Source organism: Brassica rapa, chromosome A02 (genome assembly GCF_000309985.2).
Source record: "Brassica rapa cultivar Chiifu-401-42 chromosome A02, CAAS_Brap_v3.01, whole genome shotgun sequence".
Lineage (NCBI taxonomy): Eukaryota > Viridiplantae > Streptophyta > Magnoliopsida > Brassicales > Brassicaceae > Brassica > Brassica rapa.
The window spans coordinates 8254612-8274674 of NC_024796.2; the positions used below are offsets into that span (position 1 = coordinate 8254612).

The following is a 20063-nucleotide window of genomic DNA, read 5'->3' on the forward strand; positions in this document are numbered from 1 at the left end:
ATTTTTACCTATTTTATAACCAAAATATGAGTAAAATCGGTTCTTCAGTTTTAAAATACCTGATTTGTACCTATTTTGTAACCAAAAATTAAGTAAAATCGATTCAAAAATAAAGAACATCAACCGTGATCATTCAAAATCAAACGAAAAGTAAACATATTTACTGATAAAAAGAAAACCAAATAAATAAAAGCATAAAACGAAAACCAAGTTCATGAAATGAGAAACATTGTTTAACGAAAACAAAATCAAAATCTAAATACTTCAAGATTCAACGGCCATCTTTAACCATCAACCTTCATGTAATAGAACCACCAACCTTCATGTAATAGATAAGTATTTTAGATATTCAATATTTCTTAGTGTATTTTGGATACATATTAGGAATTGAGATCATGTTTGGTACAAGATTTTTTCGAGGTTTTGAATGTTTCGGGTTCTATCGGATATCCATTTAGATTCGGGTTCGGTCCGGATAATACCTATAACCTGAAATACCACAAAACAAGACCCATTCAGTATTTACGTCGGGTTTAGATCGGTTCGAATTCATTTTTATCGGATCGGATTCGGTTCGAGTTTTTGGGTTCAGTTTATTTGTCCAGCCCTAGTTGGAGATACACCAAAACACTAAATTTGGTGTAGTTTCTACACCAAATTTGATTTTTTTTTTTTTTTGCTTGATGATCTTTGTTTAAGAATTTATATTCTAAAATATCTACTGTATAGTCCAAAATTGGGATATCAAAGCGAAATCCTGAATCACAAGATCAAGAAGCTCCTTCTAAATCTTCTTCATTTGGACAGTATTTCACCGACCGGAAGCGATTTGCCGGATTATTAAATTATTTATTTTATGGTATCTTTATTTATATTATTTATGTTTTTTAATGTTTATGCATCTTTATCTAAAACTATTAAATAATCATTTGCGGAATATCCTATTATTTTTCATGTTATTAAATTATTTTAAATATTATTTAAGTAAAAAAATAAAACATTAAAAAATTAAAAGAATTTTTCATAAATAAAAAAAAATTAACTCCAAAATAAAGAGTAATGGGTAAAATTACTCCATAAATGGTGTAACTCTAACCATTACTCCATTTTGGAATTGTAATAATAAATATATAGTACATCAAACCAAAATATACTAAAGAAAAGAACAACTCCAACTAGTTTTGTTATTTTTCTAATCTATGAAATACGATTAAAAAAGACAGGCCCAGTTACGTAAGGGCAGTCTATTATAAGACCTGACAAGTTAATTAAAAAAAAGAGTGAAAGAAAACACGAATCCTACTGAGATCTGCTATTGCTAAACCTCTCAACTCATGGATCCTTGTAATAATTCAAAAAAACCAAGGCGCCAGAGTCGTATGTCTCAACAAAGAGATGAAAAGAAGAAGGAGAAGAAGCTTCTTCATCGCAACATCAAACGGCAAAGAAGACAAGAAATGGCCATCCTTTATGCCTCTCTTCGTAGTCAGCTACCTCTCGAATACATCTTTAGCTCGTATGTTTGGTCGTAGCCTCGTAGGACTTGAAGTCTTTAGCTCGTTAACTGCACGAGTCAATGAGAGGTTCTTGTACACTATACAAATCGAGTTACGGTTTTTCATTTGTATACTTATTTATTGTTTGCGAACATGTGTATACGTTTATGCATCCATATGTATATATCCACCGGTAAATAGCATCGTTCCTTCGACTTAGCTTGGTCAGCAAAAGCTTTTTGAGGATTTGGTACGTTGGACAAGGCGGTACTAATTTTTTGAAGTATGTGTTCCCGGGAGGGCATAAAAGAGTAATCACCCCAAAAGAGACAGGTTTCAAAATGGTGATATTTAAAGAATAACCAGTAATTATATAATATTCAAAATGGTAATTATATAATAACCAGAAATTTGATAAAAAGAAGGAAATACTAAAACATAAGCTGGTTGCCTCGTTGAATGTATTCCTTATTGGCTTGTATATAATTCTCAAGTTTTAAATCAGTCCGATAGATAACAAAGAAAAAGGGAAAATTACATAACTTGTACTCTTTCCATTTTTTAATATAAGTCATTTTAGAATTATGCACATAGATTAAGAAATCATTAATTTTTTATATTTTCTAAACAAAAACATCATTAATTATTTACATAACCTCAAATCAACCAATAATAAAACAGAAGGTATATTATCATTGGTCATATAACATTAAATGTTAATAAATTTTACATAAAAAACGAAAAACGTCATATAGTTTAGAACATAAAAATTAATATAAAAAAACAAAGGAAGTAACATTTACTTAAATAAAAAAATCACCGAACAAATTTTTGATAGTATTTATGTAATATCCAATTCTAATTAGTATAAAGTTTTTTGGGAGAACTCCAAAAGCAAATTCGTGCATAGTTTAGCATCTAGGACCAAAATAGATTTTTTTTTTGATCAAAGGACCAAAATAGATAATATCATATTAATTAATAGAATTGGCATAATTTGAAACACCAGTACCTCAGTGTGACGTGCTTGTATGTAATGCAATGGTTATATGATTAAAAAAATTCTCACAATAATTTTAAGTCGAAATATTAAAAACTTACACAGTAAAACTGCCGTCAATGAAGACAAGTTAGTAAAACTGCCGTCAATGAAGACAAGTTAAGTATTATAAATAAAGTATAAATAGATAGCATGAGTGAAGTGGAGTGGAACAAGTTAAAAGATGAGACAGCTCAGACAATTTTGGAACCAGAATGAAAGAGGAGACAAGAAAGATCCTAACTTTAATAGATGGAGACCAGCTGTTTCAATTCTATCTCAAAATATCCCAGCCTGCTCATGGATTCCACTTTTCCAGATATCACATTTTTTTTATGCCATTACTAAGCAAAACCCCATATTACGTTTTAATTCTTGTTTAGGTTTGTTAGGTATTAACACAAACAATTTAGTTAAGTTCACAATGGGAAAACATTTTTATTGACTATTTATATTGATAAATTCTGTTGTCGAAATGAACATACAGGAGAAAGTTCAAAAGCTTATATATGGTGTAAAGAACCATCGAAAACATAAATATATATCGTGGACTCTTTTATGTCTTGATACGTCTCTTTGATTTTGTTATCATAGCAACGGTCATATTCAATTGTTTGGGAAGAGAATAAATAATGAAAGTATATAGTCGGTCATATCAGTTACCTCAATTTCTTGCTCTTTACCGGTTTAGTGGACAAGTGTGGTTGAACCAGTTGAGCACTATTAAGCTAATGTGGTTAGTGTTATCTTGTCGTTTGTGGGAACTTAGTTCAAATCGTTTTCCCAGCTCTGACCTAGAGGACGGTCCTTGAGCAGGCTTGTTTCTACTCTTTTGAGGAATTCATGAAGCCAGATGAATCAATTTCTTGTTAGTGTTGTGTACCTCGTTCGATTGTCTTTGGGTCTCTTCCTTTTTTTTCCCTGGCTCGGTTCAACCTCCAACTCAAATTATTCAAGATTGTAGCGCTACTATTAGTCATGTTCAATTCGCTCTCAAGAAAAATGGTTAAGATATCCATTGTTTTTGCTTCCATGTTTTTTTACCTTTTTTGCAATGGAACCAAATCTAAATGTCTTATATTTGTTGCTTACATCTTAACTTCATTTATGAAATGATATTTACATTTGAGAAAAGAAGAAGAAGATAAATACATACATATAGTCAAATAGATGCAAAGTGAACACAACACAACAATACAAGTACAAATAAACTAACCACGTAATTTATATTAGTTGTTGCTTGACAAGTTAAGAGAAACCAACTCAACAACCATGTACATCACTCAGAATATCATTTAACAAACAGAAAAAACCATTTACTTCATTCTGGTTAATCTCTCTTCCAGTTCTGATAAGTCAATCAAGTTCGAATCGTTGACCTGCAAACAAAACTAGCCATATTATTGTACCCTCGAACATATCATAAACTTTATGCATAGTGTTGTATGCTCGTACACAAAGGCTGGGATTTATATTACATAAAAAGTGCGGCCGAAAGACTGTTACCACATGTGACATGTGTAAACGTATTCTTGAAATAAATATAACCACAGTAGTTATGATTAATCTCTTTACACATATTGGATGCGTAAGATAGTATATTCTTGAATCTCATGCATATCAATCTGGGTATCTATATATATATATATATATATATGACTTCAAAAAAAAATTCTGTGTTTCAGTTGACATGTTATAAAATTGTGTTAATCTTTAAATAAAGGAACCCATAACATGTAGTTTTTAATGAACGTAATAATATTAACTAAATACAAAACGGAAAACAGAAAAAAAAAATTTCTTTCATTTTGTAAAAGTATTAAATGAAAACTAAAAATTGCTATGTTTTAGTAGCAAGTTGAAAATTATATATATTGTAACATGTAAATGCAAACGCAAATCGGCATAGCTGAAGTTTTATAGGAGTAAGATAACTTTACCTCAGCTTGTAGAGTGTAAATCAGTCTATCATCAACAATAGAGGAGATGGAGTTAAGAAGGCAGAGACCATTTTCACTAAGAACTTGAAGAACACTCGAAAGCCGCGGTTGGCCACGGCAGGAGCGACTGCTAAACACTATTTCCACACCCACCAAACACTGACGAACCACCACATGATTCATTGTCTCCATCTCATCCTTCGAATCATCCAAGGGGGTTCCTCTAGACAGTAACATGAGCTCATCTCTCCTCAAACTCAGCTCCTTGATCTTCTTCTCTAAATACGTTATGTAGTTAACCGCTTCATTCACTTGATCTGACGTCGAACGCTTACCCTACAGAATGTAAAATATCAAGACAAGACAAGCGACAAGAGAGCTTAGATCTAAGTAAACTTGTAAGAGAAACACAAAGTCAAAACACCTGCTATGATCCCTTTTTCATTTTCTTACACGGTAGACCAAGTCAAATGACAAAGACTGTGTATTATAAGATGTAAAGGAGTCATCAAAAATCAAAATCAAGATTAGGGTTTTAGGAATTAGGGAGTGACCTGAATGAAATGAAGAGGGAGAAGAGAACGAAGAGAAGCATAAAGAGAAGCCATTTCTTGTCTTCTCTGTCTCTCAATTTCTCTATGCATCATCTTCTCCATGTCGTTGTTATCAGTACTTACTCTTAGTTTCGTACAGCGTCTTCTTTTCTCCCGACAATCGTCCATCAAAAAGCTTTGATGCTCTTAACTAATTGTATTATATTTCTTTAAGAGATTCTCTCCTGATGATGATGTTGAGACAGCAAGATCTGATCTCCTGAGGATTTTGTGATCTTGGTTTGATCTTAGTCTTTTAGAAGAAACAGCTCAGGGCTTTGATGTAAAGTTGAAAATTATTGCAGTCTTGAGGATTGAGCAAATTATTAAATAAAAAGATTTGTCAAACAAAATTATTTTAATGGAGAAGAAGATACGTTGGTTTAGTTTACAAAAAAAAAGATACGTTGGTTAGACGTATCAGAAAAATGACGGAAAATAATTTAAAACTAGATCCGCGCTGTCCGAGATTTATTTGGTTTATTAAAAATTTATACATAATTTATATATTTTAAGTTTATTTAAAATTTATGTTCAATTTTTTTCGTATGATTTATTTTATTTATTTATATAAGGTGGGTTAAAATTTTGAGAATTCTGAATGATTTGGATTTATTTTAACTTGTTTTGCAGTGATTTTATTTTCAATGATTTAAAATGAATAATATAATTAAAATTTTAAATGTCTCATACTGACCAAAATTTGTGTAAATATTTTTATAATAAAACTAGGTGGACGGTGTGGGCATGTGCAACATTAATATGATTCTTATATTAGTGGTAACATTTCTATGATTTATGATCGATTGTATTCTCTATGCTAACATATCATATATGTTTATGTAATCATTTATTCATGTTTATCCCCAATATATTAAAATAGAAGAATTACAATATTTGTGGTAGCCACGTGCATCACTACAATGAGTTTTAAAATTCTTAGAAAAATATTTTGGTACATCTAAATATATAATAAGCTTTTTATTAAACTAAACATAAATTTGTTATTAATGTTTTTCATTCTTTCTTTAAATAAAAATTACGGAATTTCTTAATGTGGCTAAAATATATATAAAAATTAATGATTTTAAATAATAAAGATTTGATAAAAAAATTAGTGTATTCTCTATCATATTCGTTTACTTTAAATTAATAAAATAAATTAAACAACTACATTAACCATATAATAAAAATTTAATTTTTTCAGTATATGTTATATTTTGATTTTTTAAAACGACTATAAATTACTAAAACTGTTAAAAGTCTCACATTAAAATTTTTGCGATCCATGGTTCAAAGGTTTTGGTTATGATAAAATATAAATGATTACAAAATCATATAAGTAAGAAGTCTCATTTAATAAATATTGGGCAAAGAATTCTAGAGGAGTTATTAAATTTTGTAATCCCGGCTCTAGACTTCTGTCAATTCTTGCCTTAATAAATCTCGGCTCCATACCCACATCATTCTTTGATGGGCATAAAGAAATCGTCTTCGTAGCAACCACCAAACCAATAGAACAAAGAAATTCATGCCTCCGGCTAAATGGAATATTTCTACTAATTTCCGACTACGAATAATCTATGTACGAGAGATCCAAACCCTAGAACAAGGGAGGTTATTCTAGACTTCGACTATAGAGTTCAGCGGATAGAACTAGAGTTTGTCTAATACATTGTATTTCATGCTCTATTGATCAATAATAAACTAATTTTGATCTTTGTTCATGTTTATTATTGTTTACTTCTCGTTTTCGTAAACAGTTCGCCCTAACAATATGGATATGACTTCTTTTTATCCACTCTGGTTTAAAAAAAATCAAATTTAAAATAGGCAAAATATTAATTTCTACTATTTTGAAAATATTTTTACATTATTGAACCAGAAATTTTTTTTACATTATTAAATCAGAAAATATCTTTGGAGAAAGAAACTGACTTTATTATTGGTCTGTTTGTATTGGTTTTGAATTATAATTAATTGTTTTCTTCGTAAATATTCAGATGACAGAGAAAAATACTGAATTTATTATTATTCAGACTAGATCCTTTCTCCGCACTACGCGCGGATAATATATTTAAATTTGTTACATTTATCATTTTTAACTTGACTTAACTAATTTTTAAATTTGATTTTTTTTTATATTTTTAGTTTGAAGTAAATATTTCTATTATATGTAACACAATTAACTAATAAAATATGAAGAATCAAGTCCGAGATTTTAGAGTTATGTAAGAAAATATAATTATGTATAGAACATAAATTATCTTAGTTTAAAAGATCGGAATCTCATCATGAATAAATTCACGAAAAGAAAAAGTACTCCAATAACCTACTTAAAATATAAAACCCTTTTTAAAAAAAAAAAGTGTACTTAATAATATTTTTTTATGTGTAATAGTTGAAATTGACAATTGAATATCAATCTAAAATATTATTTTAATATATCTAAAGGTAAAATATTAATTGTAATAAACGAATTTTGAATTTTGTAATATTACATGAATTATAAGTCTTTAAAATCTAAAATCTATTTTATTAATATAATATATTTTTATTCATTTATTATTTTGACGTTACAAAATATTGCTTTAGTTTTATTTGTATATTAATTTTTTAATAATTTAGTTTCTTTGTGTGTTTGCGTTGAGCATATTTAATTTGTAGTTTGTATATTTAATAACACATTGTTGCGTGTCGTTCTATGATTTTAATAAATGTGTTATCATTTCATTTTTATTACTACTAACATGATTTTTTAGTGATCAATGATAATTTATTTCTAACGTTATGTATTATATTTTATCGTATATTTTCTAACTCTTCGTACTGACACTTTTTTTAGAATCATTTTCTACTAACATGATTTTCTTGTGTTGTAAATGTGGAAAACACATTTATATATGGATTGGAATAGCGTTTCCAGTTATTTATGTTGTAAAGATGTAAATAAAACTGTGTATGTTGTAAATTTACACTTTTTAGTGTAACTGAGCACTAAAGAAAAAAAATTCTTGATAGTGACATTAAAAAGAAAAAATTTGAACCCTTAAAGGTAAGAAGTGAGACGTGGTCTTTGAGACTTGGATTAAGAAGAAGAAGAAGACCGGCAGAGTCTTAGCGGCACAAGGAACACCGGTGACGGCAAGCTCTTAGAAGCCAATGACTTGAAATCGACTTGTTCTCTATCGCCAAAAAAGGAGCCGGAATTAGGGTTCTTAGTCTCCCCTATTTAGGAAATAATCAATTAACCCCTTTTTTTAACCACATCCGCTTTTGTTTATTTACTTTCTTTTGTTTTTTAAATTTAAATTTTTTAAACAATTAAATTTATAAAAAATGTATTAAGATTAGATTAAGGGTTTAATTGGATTTTCAGAAAACATTATACTAAGTGGACAACTTATAATTCATATTATGGCATAGGGACAATCTATTTGTTTTTTTTTTTGTTCCATATTTACAATTTTCCCTTTCATTATGATGTGTATCCAAAATATAATTATTGCCAAATATCTTTTGCACTTTCAACCCAAATTATTTTTCCAAAATTATTATTCATTACATTTTATATAAATGGATTTTTGAAATGTATAATTATTGTTTTATCAATAAATAATAAATAAAATAATTTTTATTGTTTTCAGATTAAGTTTTTGATTTTTTTACAAAAAAAAATGTTTTAAATTTTATATAGCTTTCAAATTATATGTTATAAAAAATCGAAATTCTTTTTCAAATTTAAAATAAAAATAGTTTCAATTTGAGAAATATAAAGAAACAAATTCAAAATAATTCGAAAAAATATTCATGAAGTAGCAATTTACAAAAGTTTGATCAAATTTTGTAAGTTAGTGTATATATATTTTCTTATCCAAGTAACTTTTAAAGTTCACAAACTCTACACAATTTTATCTCCCAATAACCCCCATCTTTATAGTAGACTTCTTATTCACTCTAATCATGCTTTCTTGCTTACTTACACCTAATCCATACCTCTAGTCTCTAGACCAATCTTTACACCCACAACTTAACTATTCCAACAACTCCTTAACAAACAACAACTCTTACTAACGACTTGTTATGATCTGGTTCACGTTCATCATCTTCAGCTTTGACTTTGGATTGATTTGAAACTTCTTCTTCTTCTTGCCTTTTAGTTTTTCTTCTTCTCACTAACTTCCATTCTTTCATTTGCAGGTTGTACTCAATGAATCACTTCTCAACACAAAGTAGTAAGTGAAGCAAAGTGTGATCACTACCTCGTTCATTGCAACCATAGGTGTCTCATAAGAAGAGGTTTCGTCCGCCGCGGAGTATCTGTTTGCGAAGATTAAGAATCACAACTTGTTTTAAATAGAAACTAAGCAGGACCCATTGTTGAACGGCTTAAGATATGCTCAGTTAAATATACTTCGTTTCATATGCATCGAAACACACCTTTGACTAATGTGGCTTTTAACGTAGAGAAGATGTCATGTACTGATGTAAATTTTTTAGATCGTGTGATAGTTATCAGGATCAAATCGTATTGGTATGAATCGCATAGGCATTTTAGAATAATTTTTGTAAAGAGAAGAGAGCAATATGTTTGATCTATTACTTGCACACGTATTCGTATAGTATTTAATAATTTTTAGTAGACCCTTTTTCTTTGAAGCTGCGTATATAAATGACCCTTAGTGATTAAATTACATGATAAAAATATCAATTAATCTAAACTTACACAAATTCTTTAAGATACGTTTGGACGCATTTGTATACTATTATGTTATTTTATAGTTAACCTTTATTCTTTAGCGAGTGCTAAAAAAAGAAGTAAGCACTGCAAATATAAAACAGTACATTCCATGAAAAACAAATCGTAAAGATGCTCTCTGAGACTCAAACTTAGTCACATGAAAATGCAAGAAGATGATCCAAGCAACAAATACTCTTTTTTCACAAAATAAATTTAAACTAAAAAATAGAAAAACAACGCCAATCAATACTTTTGGTTTCCCAAGCGGCTTGCTTTGTCTAGCTGAATCTTTGATCTTATCAGCTTCTGGAAACCATTCATGCAAACTCATAATGGTGATTATCATTGGTTTCAGGGAAGAGAGTGATACATATATATCTGTCTTATACTCTTGTGATCCAAATTTTTTTTAATAAGCTCTCAAAATCGAACCATATACTCTGGATATGCCTTTAAACTGTATCATGTCACAAAATAAAGATTTAAAATTTGCAGCAAGAGAGATGAGATGTCGGTAGACGCAAATCTAACGATTCAAAAAGTATAATTGCATCTAGAATTGTTCATGAAATAAATTAAAGTGTATTTCTTACTACCGTCATATATCAAGAGAGACTTGAGAGATTCCAAAATCTCTGAAACTTTCAGCAGAACCACATCACCAATACTTCTTTCTTTATCAAAAAAATACTTCTACATGTCCTAAGCTCAATCTCTTCAAGATTGTATAGACACAAACAGAAGAACTCTGTTTCTCTAATGGTTCCACATGATTTCAGACTCAATTTCATTAGCTTTCTTAGAACCGGTTAAGGAAGATGAAGAGTTTCTTGAGCAGACATCAGACTGATAAGCCCTTGAGAGGATGGAGACAAAGCAACCCAAAAAACGGATCCGGACCGGTAAACAAACGATTCTTGTATATGTGTCCAAGAAAGTTTCAATGGCTTAGTGGTATCTGTCCTATATTTATGTCACACTAACCCGGGTTCGATCATTTCCTTTGTATTGTTTTTTTATTTTTTACGAAAAAATAAATGAGATGACGTGGCAACTTCAGACTCTCTGATTGAACGATTTTTTGTGCCTACGTAAACACTCTAAAAAGAGCTTATATCCCCCTTTTATTATAGTATAGATATAGATGGCACCACCTGCCATCTCACCAAGCCACGGTTCGAATTCTGCAATGCAACTGCCACTAATAAGTGAAAAAACATGGTCTTGTACGAAAGTCAAAAAAATCGAGATTGTGAAAAACACAAAAGCCCAATTCCAGGCCCATAATATATCTATTACAGCGTTTATTCCTCTTTCGCTGCGCATTGTTTCTCCAATCTTCTTAGGGTCAGCGACGATCTGAATACATAGAATCAGTTTCGCGCTGCTCAGATCTTCGAGTTTTTTTCACTCACTCAACGTACTCTTTCGACGCTCTATAATGGAAGTAAGATCTGCAACGAAGCTACAGTGCCAACGTATTGGCTGCAACGCCATGTTCACCGATGACGACAATCCAGACGGTTCTTGTCGGTTTCATGCCTCTGTACGGTCTTCTTCCCTCCTTTAATTGATTCAGTTCTGTTTTTTATTTATTTACATGTCATATAGGTCTAGTCTTAAGAACATTAGCTTTTAACTCTCGAATTGCCAAACATTAGACTTTTCAATCAACTGCTTGCATATTTATTATTATCCCTTTGAATTTAGTTGAATAGCACCAGCACCATTGAGACATATAAGGAGAACAAAATAATGTAGTGCATCTATAATAAGTACTGTTCACAGAAGTAGGTCTTGTTGTTAGCGATGTACCAACAATAGAATACATCTTTACAACTCTTCATCTATGCTTGCTTGGAGATTTCATTGTATCTTTACATATTCACTTACCACACTTTTTTTTCCGGTCTGGCTTGGCTTGGCTTTTTGCTGTCGACACCAAGCAGGGAGTAAGTCAAATTTACTCTAGTTATTATTTTGTTACACTCATCTCCTCGGAGAGTTAAAGCTAGAAATATTCATACGTGCAGCCTTTTTTCCATGACGGAATGAAAGAATGGAGCTGCTGCAAGCAAAGAAGTCACGATTTCACTTTGTTCTTGGAAATCCCTGGGTAATAAATAACATCCTCATCATGTATAATAACCCCATGTCCGTCTTTGTGTTGTGGTTGATCGCAGTGAGACACACTGATACTTTTTGTTTGTTTCTTGCAAATAAAGATGTAAGACAGGTAAACACACAACTGAGAAACCAGTTTTGGCCAAACCGGCTCCAAGACAGCCTGTCACGGTTCCTACTTCATCTCCACATGGTAATGCTGCTACAAAAGACTCTTGCTCCAGATGCCGCCAAGGCTTCTTCTGCTCAGACCATGGTTTGTATCTCCGCTCTCTCTCTGTTTTCCATATTCTTTTCAACAGAATCTCTAAACTTTTTGTCCCTAACCACACAGGCTCCCAGCCCAAAGAACAGACTAGTCAGCAGGCCCTGAACACACCAGTACAAGTGCAAGGAGAAAAGACTGAGTCGTTAGCCCCGGCGCCGGTTAAAAAGGTTGTTATAGACATTAATCAACCGCAAGTGTGCAAAAACAAGGGGTGTGGCAAAACGTTCAAGGAGAGAGACAATCACGAGACTGCTTGTAGCTATCATCCAGGTCCTGCGGTCTTCCACGACAGACTGAGAGGGGTGCGTTTTTAACACTTTTCTTTTGCTCGAAACACTCTTTTCTTTAAACTGTTTTTGATTGTGTTTTGCTGTTGTTGTTGTTGTTGTGCAGTGGAAGTGTTGCGATGTTCACGTGAAAGAGTTCGACGAGTTCATGGAGATACCTCCTTGTACCAAAGGTTGGCACAGCAGCAGCAGCGCCGATCAAGCGGTCTGATATGTATCCATTTGATTTTCAAAAGATTTTTTACCATCTTATGGAACAATCATATGTAATGGTTAAAATGCTCATTGTACTGTTTTCAATGCTTCCTTCCATAAAGATATGGATAAATGTTTGTATGCTCTTCAAATGATTTTGATTAGGACTGGCAAAGTATCATGATGCGAAGAATTGGACCTAGATTAAATACTCGAACAGATCTTAAATTATTACATCCAATGAATTGGTTCTGGATTTAACCCCAATTGAAATGAGTTCCAAACCAGTTTTTTATATATTTATTTTTAACTATAATAATTGAATTGAATTATTAACCTGTTACAAATTGTGAAAATATTATATGTACAAGTCTATAACCGATAATAAGTATCTATACTATTAAAAGAGAATCACTCCTAAAAAATCTAATTAAACAAGGTTGTTGAACCATTTCATTAAACTTAACTATTTATTTGGTTTTAACTTATATTTCTTTAACTATATAAATACTTTACATAATTTAAATAAATTCATTTATTATTTTCTCATAATCTATTATATAATTGCTCTAACAATAAATTCATATGAATATATGATAAATTATTCAAATGTGATTATTACCACATAAAATCTATACTATTAAAAGGGAATCACTCCTAAAAAATCTATAAGGTTGTTGGACCATTTCATTAAACTTAACTATTTATTTGGTTTTAACTTATATTTCTCTAACTATATAAATACTTTACATAATTTAAATAAATTCATTTATTATTTTCTCATAATCTATTATATAATTGCTCTAACAATAAATTCATATGAATATATGATAAATTATTCAAATGTGATCATTACCACATATAATTCTATTAATAGTATAAATTTTTAATGGTTTAGTTATGTTTAATAGGTATATAATTTGTATTTTAAAATTTTAAGTACTCATTTGGTCCTTACTTTGGTTTCTATTTTTTCTATGCTCGATTATTTATGAAATTCAGCTTAATTTTGAGTTTTTTTCCCAGTTTGGTACGGTTCAGTGTACTCGGGTAAATGTACTCAAACCTATACATTATCTCTTATATAAGAAGAATTTATTTAATTTCAAAAATAAATCCGTGCTTTCTAAGCGCGATCAAAATCTAGTATCTGTTTTAAGAGGATTTGTGTATAACAACGTTATTATGAATTTTCACGATTGACGGTTCTTGTATAATGATGAAGATATTGTGTAAGTTTATTTCCATTAATTTGAATAATTGTTAAAAGGCTGACAAAAAAAAAGAATAATTGTTAATAGTTTAATATTGCCTAAGAAAATAATCAAAATATACGATGTACAATCATTGATTAGTTTTCAGTTAAAAAGGTTTTGACTATTAATTTACATATTCAAAACTACAAAAATAACTATGGAAGCATTATTTATTTTTGGATAATTCAACTACTTTTTGGTACTTTTAAATAAAATATGAAATAGTTTAAATATATATATCTGGGAGGTATTAAGATAAATTTAAATAATTTATATATAAAATACTTGAACCAAATTTGGATAAAATAACCATATTCCAAATTGTATGAAAGAGTATTCAAGTAAAGACAAAATTACTTTTTTTTTTTTTGACATCAGACAAAATTACTAAGGGCAACATTATCGGTCATTCTAATGACATATCTTAGGATTTTTCGTATTTAATTTAAATAAAAAAGGGGTAATATCACGAGGGACACCGCTTAACTAAGAAGTATTTTGTCTCGTCCTTAGGAGACACGCGGCGTCGTGGGAATGGCCGAGGAAAATCCGTAAGTCAAAAATTGATTTTCGATCGAGTTTCACTTTCGTTGTCTGTTTCGTTCTCTCTGTGGCGATTGAAAGGGGGATCTAGTCTCAACGGCGCATCTCGTCTCTGACGGTTCTCCTCCCGACGGATCTCCTCCCGAGACATCTCCTCCCGACTCTGGATCTCTCGACGGATCTCTCGACCTTTCTCTCGGCGGTTCTCTCGACTGTTCTGTCGACGGATCTGTTGACGGTTCTGTCGACGGTTCTCCTCTCTCATCAACATCGTATTCCGCAATTCGAAGGTGAAAGGGTAGGTCTTCCTCCTCCGTATGATTTGCATGTATTTGGTTCTCGTTTTCGATCTACCTTGTTGGGATTTGCATGTAATTATTTTTTTCGGTTTTGTATTTGTGTGATTGAAAACGTTTGTGTGTCTATGCATTGGGAGTGGAAGAATTGCCCAGCATCTTGGAAAGGAATGTATTCCCGAGGAACCGGAAAACCAACAATTGTGTTGGAGGCGGTAGCTTCATACGACCTCTGGATATGGCACGCGTTTTTTGGAACTCCAGGTACAATGAACGATCTTAACATTCTTGATCGATCACCTGTTTTTGATGACATTATTAACGGAGTTGCGCCAGAAGTAAACTTCTATGTGAATGGTAACCCGTACCATTTGGCATATTATCTCACGGATGGCATTTATCCGAACTGGGCGACTTTTATTCAGTCTATCCGACTCCCACAGAGTGACAAGCATTCATTATTTGCTAAAAACCAAGAAGCTGTGCGAAAGGATGTGGAGCGTGCCTTTGGAGTGCTGCAAGCTAGGTTTGCGGTCGTAAGAAACCCCTCTAATTTATGGGATAAGGGAAAAATTGGGAATATTATGAGAGCATGTATCATCCTCCATAATATGATTGTTGAGGATGAACGATCATCGGCCACTCAGTATGCGGTCGATGAATTACAAGAAAGAGGAGACGTGGATACATTTTCCGTCAATATGGCTTCAAATCTCGGCAATTCGATTGATCGTCGAACAAGCGTTCGGAATAGACAAGCTCATCAGAATTTAAAAAACGATTTGATTGAAAATATATAGACTAAATTTGGACATCTTCCAAATAACATATAATTTATAAAAGTTTATTGAATTGAATAAAATGTTTGTTTCCTTTTATTTATTATTTGTTTTTTTTTTTGTAATTTTCATATGTTTTCAATTTTAATGTTAAACTTTCTTTTATATGTGCTATTAAAATGTTTTCCTTTAGGGCAAATTACACATTAAAACTAATTTATTTACTAAGATACAAGATAAGTTCTACCAATAATCTGCAAAATTACAAATGTTCTTACACTTTGTCCCTAACTTAAAAATATTAATAAAATATTCTAAGGACACCTTTTTTGTCTCACCAATAATGTTGCCCTAATATCAACTCAACTCCCAAAGGAAATTTAGAAGTCTCACACTTGACACGTCATCGTTACCCTCAAGGAACGGCTCGAATCAGTTGGCGATGAGGCTGATAGTTCCTCTCCAGGGAGTGGTTCAAGGCCGCGGAGGCCTCTTCGTCGGCTCTCTCATCCCTTGCTGCCTCTTCTACTTCCTCCAGCTCTACCTCAAACGACGCCGTTCTCCCCCTCCTCCTGATTCCGACTCGACGGAGTTACCGAGGACCTCGTCTCGCTCCAGCCTCTTCACCCGCGGGAACTCCATCGGACGTGTCCGAGTCTCCTCCAGAGCGTCTCCTCTCGCCAAGCCTCCCGATTCGCCTTACTATATAGGGTTGGACAGAGTCAAGACCGATCCGTACGATCGCGTTACTAATAGGGATGGGATTATCCAGCTTGGTTTGGCTGAGAGCACTGTGAGATTTTCGGGATATAATAGACTATTTAATTAAAAAAAAAAATTGGGGATAATAGACGATTTAATAAAGATTTAGATATTTTGAGGCGAATGTTTCATCTGAGATGATTTTGGTTTGTGTTTTTGTAGCTGTGCTTTGACTTGCTTCAGAGATGGATGTCTGAGAACTTGATGGAGTCGTTGATGATGCAATCTGATGTTGATGGTGGATTCGATGTCAGTAGCATCGCCATGTATCAACCTTTCGAAGGGTTGCTAGAGGTCAGAGTGGTATGTGTTGTTGTTATATGAATCAGAAGCTTGGAGAGAGAGAGCTCTACTTTCTTTATCTTATGTTTTGATATTTGCAGGCTTTTGCTGATTTCATGTCACGCATAATGGGAGGCAACGTGTCCTTTGACCCTTCAAACATGGTGATCACAGCCGGTGGGACTCCTGCTGTTGAAGTATTGGCCTTCTGCTTGGCTGATCATGGAAACGCTTTTCTCATTCCCTCTCCCTATTATCCAGGGTAACTCTTAGCATATGCTTTTCAACTGTTTATCTCTGATGAAAGAGTTTGATTCTTATCTAAAGAAACTAAATTTTTGCAGCTTTGACAGAGATATTAAGTTCAGGACAGGAGTCGAGCTTATACCAGTACACTGTCGTAGCTCCGACAATTTCACTGTAACGGTTTCCGCGCTTGAACAAGCTTTGTCTCAAGCTAGAAAGCGAGGGAGTAAGGTTTCCGGCATCCTCTTTTCGAACCCTTCAAACCCTGTTGGAAACATACTGTCGAGAGAGACGCTACACGCTATTTTGAGCTTTGCTCAGGAGAAGAACATCCACGTCATCTCTGACGAGATATTCGCCGGTTCTGTTTACGGGGACAAGGAGTTTGTTAGCATGGCGGAGGTAGCTGCCTCGGGGGATTTCGATAAGAGTAGGGTTCATATCATCTACGGCTTGTCCAAAGACCTTTCCCTTCCCGGTTTTAGAACTGGAGTCATCTATTCCTTTCATGAAGACGTTGTAAGCGCGGCCAAGAAGCTGATGAGATTTTGTTCTATGCCTGTTCCAGTCCAGAGGATACTCATCTCTCTGCTGTCGGATACAAGGTTTATCGAGGAATACATGGCGGCCCACAGGCAGAGGATCAGAGATAAGCATTTTCTCTTTGTGGAAGGTTTGAAGCAGTTAGGGATTCCGTGTGCTGAGAGTGGTGGTGGGTTGTATTGTTGGGTTGACATGAGCAGTTTACTGACGTCTTACAGCGAGAAAGGCGAGCTCGAGTTGTTTGAGAAGCTACTGAGTGTTGCTAAGATTAATGCCACTCCTGGAACAGCTTGTTATTGTATAGAACCGGGTTGGTTTAGGTGCTGTTTTACTGCTTTGGCTGATGAAGACATCCCAGTGATCATGGAACGGATCAAACTGCTTGCTGAATCATCCACATCTTGAGGCCAGCAAGCCAGATTTTGGGTTAGTAAGCCATTGTTACACATTCTTTTCGCAAGTTAGTTCTTTAGATGTTTGGAAGATAGGAATGAATTAGAAGATGTAACTTTATTGTTTGCAGAAGAAAAGAGTTTGGCATTCAAACTCATACTCTGTTTGTATCAAAACAAGTTTCTACTTCTATGAAAAGAGAACTTTGCGACAAGTTCTGTTTCTTGATACAAATTGTTAAGTGTTTTATTCTAAAGGAGCTTCAGCCTTCGTTGGTGACTTCTCCACTCACGTCCTTCTACCATGGAAGGATTGTGCTCTCTCATGTAACTCCTCCTTCGGCTCATCATTATTAACTCCCGGAGTGTATATTGCGTCCTCACAGGAAAGCCAAACTTGATGTCATTAGAAGCTGTAGTAACCTGGACATGGTGAGAAACAGCAGCTTCGACCTTCTCCTGTGGAAGACGTGGAAACAGCTCTTCCAAGAACGAAGCTCCCACGAGACTGGAAGCTCCCGTCATGTAACTGCTCGTACTGTCATCAGTATCATAGGCTGGCGATGTTGGCATCGAACTCGTCCCCCTATTCTGGTTGTAGCAATCACTGCTTGCATCATCATAAATATCACTGCTGGGTTCAGCCTCACAACCGTACAGCGGTTGGTCCAAGGGGTCAGGTGGGTTGAAATCAACAAAGCAAGGGTATGGTTGTCCAGGAGTTTCTTCCCAATGGAATGGAACCGATGTAACCAGCTTAACCGGAACTGGAACTGGCGGTGGTAATGAAGGAGCCGTGACGGTTTTCGATGGTGGTTGTGGAAGCTTAGGTGGGTCATTTGCGGAAGAAGGAGCCGGTTTTCCAGGAGTCTCTTCCCAACAGAAAGGAACGGACGTAACCAGCTTAACTGGAACTGGGACCGGAGGTGGTAATGGAGGAGTCTTGGAGGTTTCCGACGGTGGTTGTGGAAGCTTTAGTAGCACTTCTCCAGGGGTCTTTTCCCAACAGAAAGGAACGGAGGTGACAAGCTTAACCGGGACAGGGATAGGTGGCGGAAGCGGAGGAGCAGAAGGCACGAAAGTGGCTAGTGAAGGTTGCCAGTTCTTCTTTGGTAAGCCAGGCCGTTCTTCCCAAACGAACGGCACAGAAGGATGCTGCCTCGGTTGTTTTCTAGGTTGTGGTGGTGTCTCTGTTTCTTTGGGTTCCATTTGTGACATTTGCTCTTCTCTTTTTACTTGTGGTCTGGTTTATTTATAAAGTAAGTATTGTTTGTGCAAGTGTTTATTAAGTCAATGAGATGTGTTTAGTAAAGCCAAACGGCTTTTGGTTTAAAGCATGCGTTATTGGATTAGAGCAAACTATTTTATACGAATGTCACCTAAACCATTTGGTGTCATCACTGTCATGTCACCAAATTTTTATAGATTCATTTCATGCTGCCTTTTATCATAATTTAAAGTCTACTTAAATCTCACAATAAATCCGTTTAGCTTATCATCATTTCTTATTTTCTGCAATGAAAAGACTCTTCCTTGTCTAACATTTGGAGGTGTTTTAATGCAACACCTAAAATCACTGTGGACCAATGAATCGATCACATTTACTATCAATGATGAAAGAATTTTTCCTTCCATAAATCTTCATCAGGCAGCGATTAGTCCAGCACCTTGCCGGACTAGATATTATCTGTTCGATGTATAAGTGTAACAGTGATGCTGCCTATGATTTAAATACGGGCTAAGTTGTAGGAAGATGGATCTTAAGAGATCATCATGGAGTATCTGAGGATTGGGGGTTCAGTAACATTAGGATACACTTTTTTTAGCACTAAAACATTGGGTGGTGCATTGTTGATGTTTAGAGCCGGCCTTCCCTACATGCTCTGACTAAACATGAGCTTGGAACCGATACATTTATCTATTTATTTATAACCAATTTTCTAGTATTTTTTTCAAATCATTTCATCAATTTTTTTGTGAATTTATTATGATCATAGTAATCCAAAGCCTCTTGCATATTCATTCTCATCATCAACCCACAAGTTAGTTTAACCAAAACCCAACGGTTGGACGCGGGATCTGGGTCCAACAGTTGGTGCGTCTATATTTCTCTGAAACATTCTAATTTAAAAGATAATGAAAACACAGAACTTAGTTGACTCTTAATATCTCGCATGAGTTGCACCGATCTGGCTATTGTTAAATGATTAGTACTTTTAAATTGTAAAGTCAAACAAACTTTAAAGGTAAAGTATTCTAGGTGCACTAGATATATTCGACA

At 33.7% G+C, this 20063-nt stretch overlaps 5 protein-coding genes across 8 annotated transcripts; 3 read left to right on the top strand and 2 right to left on the bottom strand.

Annotated features, from left to right (window-relative positions):
• Nucleotides 1-359: 359 nt before the first annotated feature.
• On the bottom strand, nucleotides 360-7312 carry LOC103852128 (transcription factor bHLH36). Of its 2 annotated transcripts, XM_009129026.3 has the most exons (3): nucleotides 5030-7309; nucleotides 4476-4811; nucleotides 360-3914 (listed from the first exon to the last, which is right to left on the bottom strand). In XM_009129026.3, exons 1-3 carry the CDS (start codon nucleotides 5195-5197, stop codon nucleotides 3852-3854), a joined length of 567 nt encoding a protein of 188 aa, XP_009127274.1. In that variant the 5' UTR covers nucleotides 5198-7309; the 3' UTR covers nucleotides 360-3851. The 2 variants fall into 2 exon arrangements, with proteins under 2 accessions (XP_009127274.1, XP_033141681.1); XM_033285790.1 differs by having other exon boundaries at nucleotides 360-4811; nucleotides 5030-7312.
• Nucleotides 7313-11099: 3787 nt separating this feature from the next.
• On the top strand, nucleotides 11100-12850 carry LOC103852130 (cysteine and histidine-rich domain-containing protein RAR1). Of its 2 annotated transcripts, XM_009129027.3 has the most exons (6): nucleotides 11100-11355; nucleotides 11759-11761; nucleotides 11843-11925; nucleotides 12035-12189; nucleotides 12268-12503; nucleotides 12595-12850. In XM_009129027.3, exons 1-6 carry the CDS (start codon nucleotides 11251-11253, stop codon nucleotides 12697-12699), a joined length of 687 nt encoding a protein of 228 aa, XP_009127275.1. In that variant the 5' UTR covers nucleotides 11100-11250; the 3' UTR covers nucleotides 12700-12850. The 2 variants fall into 2 exon arrangements, with proteins under 2 accessions (XP_009127275.1, XP_033139737.1); XM_033283846.1 differs by lacking the exon at nucleotides 11759-11761 and having other exon boundaries at nucleotides 11125-11359.
• A 1724-nt stretch (nucleotides 12851-14574) lies between these two features.
• Nucleotides 14575-15653, top strand: LOC117131682. Its single transcript, XM_033283847.1, has one exon. The coding sequence runs from the start codon at nucleotides 14907-14909 to the stop codon at nucleotides 15576-15578; it is 672 nt and encodes a 223-aa protein (XP_033139738.1). The 5' UTR covers nucleotides 14575-14906; the 3' UTR covers nucleotides 15579-15653.
• A 287-nt stretch (nucleotides 15654-15940) lies between these two features.
• On the top strand, nucleotides 15941-18011 carry LOC103852131 (probable aminotransferase ACS12). Of its 2 annotated transcripts, none has more exons than XM_009129032.3 (4): nucleotides 15941-16350; nucleotides 16482-16613; nucleotides 16703-16863; nucleotides 16946-18011. In XM_009129032.3, exons 1-4 carry the CDS (start codon nucleotides 16000-16002, stop codon nucleotides 17793-17795), a joined length of 1494 nt encoding a protein of 497 aa, XP_009127280.1. In that variant the 5' UTR covers nucleotides 15941-15999; the 3' UTR covers nucleotides 17796-18011. The 2 variants fall into 2 exon arrangements, with proteins under 2 accessions (XP_009127280.1, XP_009127276.1); XM_009129028.3 differs by having other exon boundaries at nucleotides 16000-16350; nucleotides 16482-16622.
• On the bottom strand, nucleotides 17828-19061 carry LOC103852273 (proline-rich receptor-like protein kinase PERK2). The gene has a single exon (XM_009129185.3). It carries the CDS (start codon nucleotides 18998-19000, stop codon nucleotides 18035-18037), a length of 966 nt encoding a protein of 321 aa, XP_009127433.1. The 5' UTR covers nucleotides 19001-19061; the 3' UTR covers nucleotides 17828-18034.
• Between the last annotated feature and the right edge of the window lie 1002 nt (nucleotides 19062-20063).

Excerpts from the sequence above, each read along its gene's own strand:
- LOC103852273 (XM_009129185.3), bottom strand. The coding sequence starts at position 19,000 with ATGTCACAAATGGAACCCAAAGAAACAGAGACACCACCACAACCTAGA.
- LOC117131682 (XM_033283847.1), top strand. The coding sequence starts at position 14,907 with ATGCATTGGGAGTGGAAGAATTGCCCAGCATCTTGGAAAGGAATGTAT.
- LOC103852131 (XM_009129028.3), top strand. The coding sequence starts at position 16,000 with ATGAGGCTGATAGTTCCTCTCCAGGGAGTGGTTCAAGGCCGCGGAGGC. Across the intron at positions 16,351-16,481 it reads TTGGTTTGGCTGAGAGCACT|CTGTGCTTTGACTTGCTTCA; the intron begins GTGAGATTTTCG and ends GTGTTTTTGTAG. Across the intron at positions 16,623-16,702 it reads GGTTGCTAGAGGTCAGAGTG|GCTTTTGCTGATTTCATGTC; the intron begins GTATGTGTTGTT and ends TGATATTTGCAG.
- LOC103852130 (XM_009129027.3), top strand. The coding sequence starts at position 11,251 with ATGGAAGTAAGATCTGCAACGAAGCTACAGTGCCAACGTATTGGCTGC. Across the intron at positions 12,190-12,267 it reads CTTCTTCTGCTCAGACCATG|GCTCCCAGCCCAAAGAACAG; the intron begins GTTTGTATCTCC and ends CTAACCACACAG. Across the intron at positions 12,504-12,594 it reads TCCACGACAGACTGAGAGGG|TGGAAGTGTTGCGATGTTCA; the intron begins GTGCGTTTTTAA and ends GTTGTTGTGCAG.
- LOC103852128 (XM_033285790.1), bottom strand. The coding sequence starts at position 5,197 with ATGGACGATTGTCGGGAGAAAAGAAGACGCTGTACGAAACTAAGAGTA. Across the intron at positions 4,812-5,029 it reads TCCCTCTTCATTTCATTCAG|GGTAAGCGTTCGACGTCAGA; the intron begins GTCACTCCCTAA and ends TACATTCTGTAG.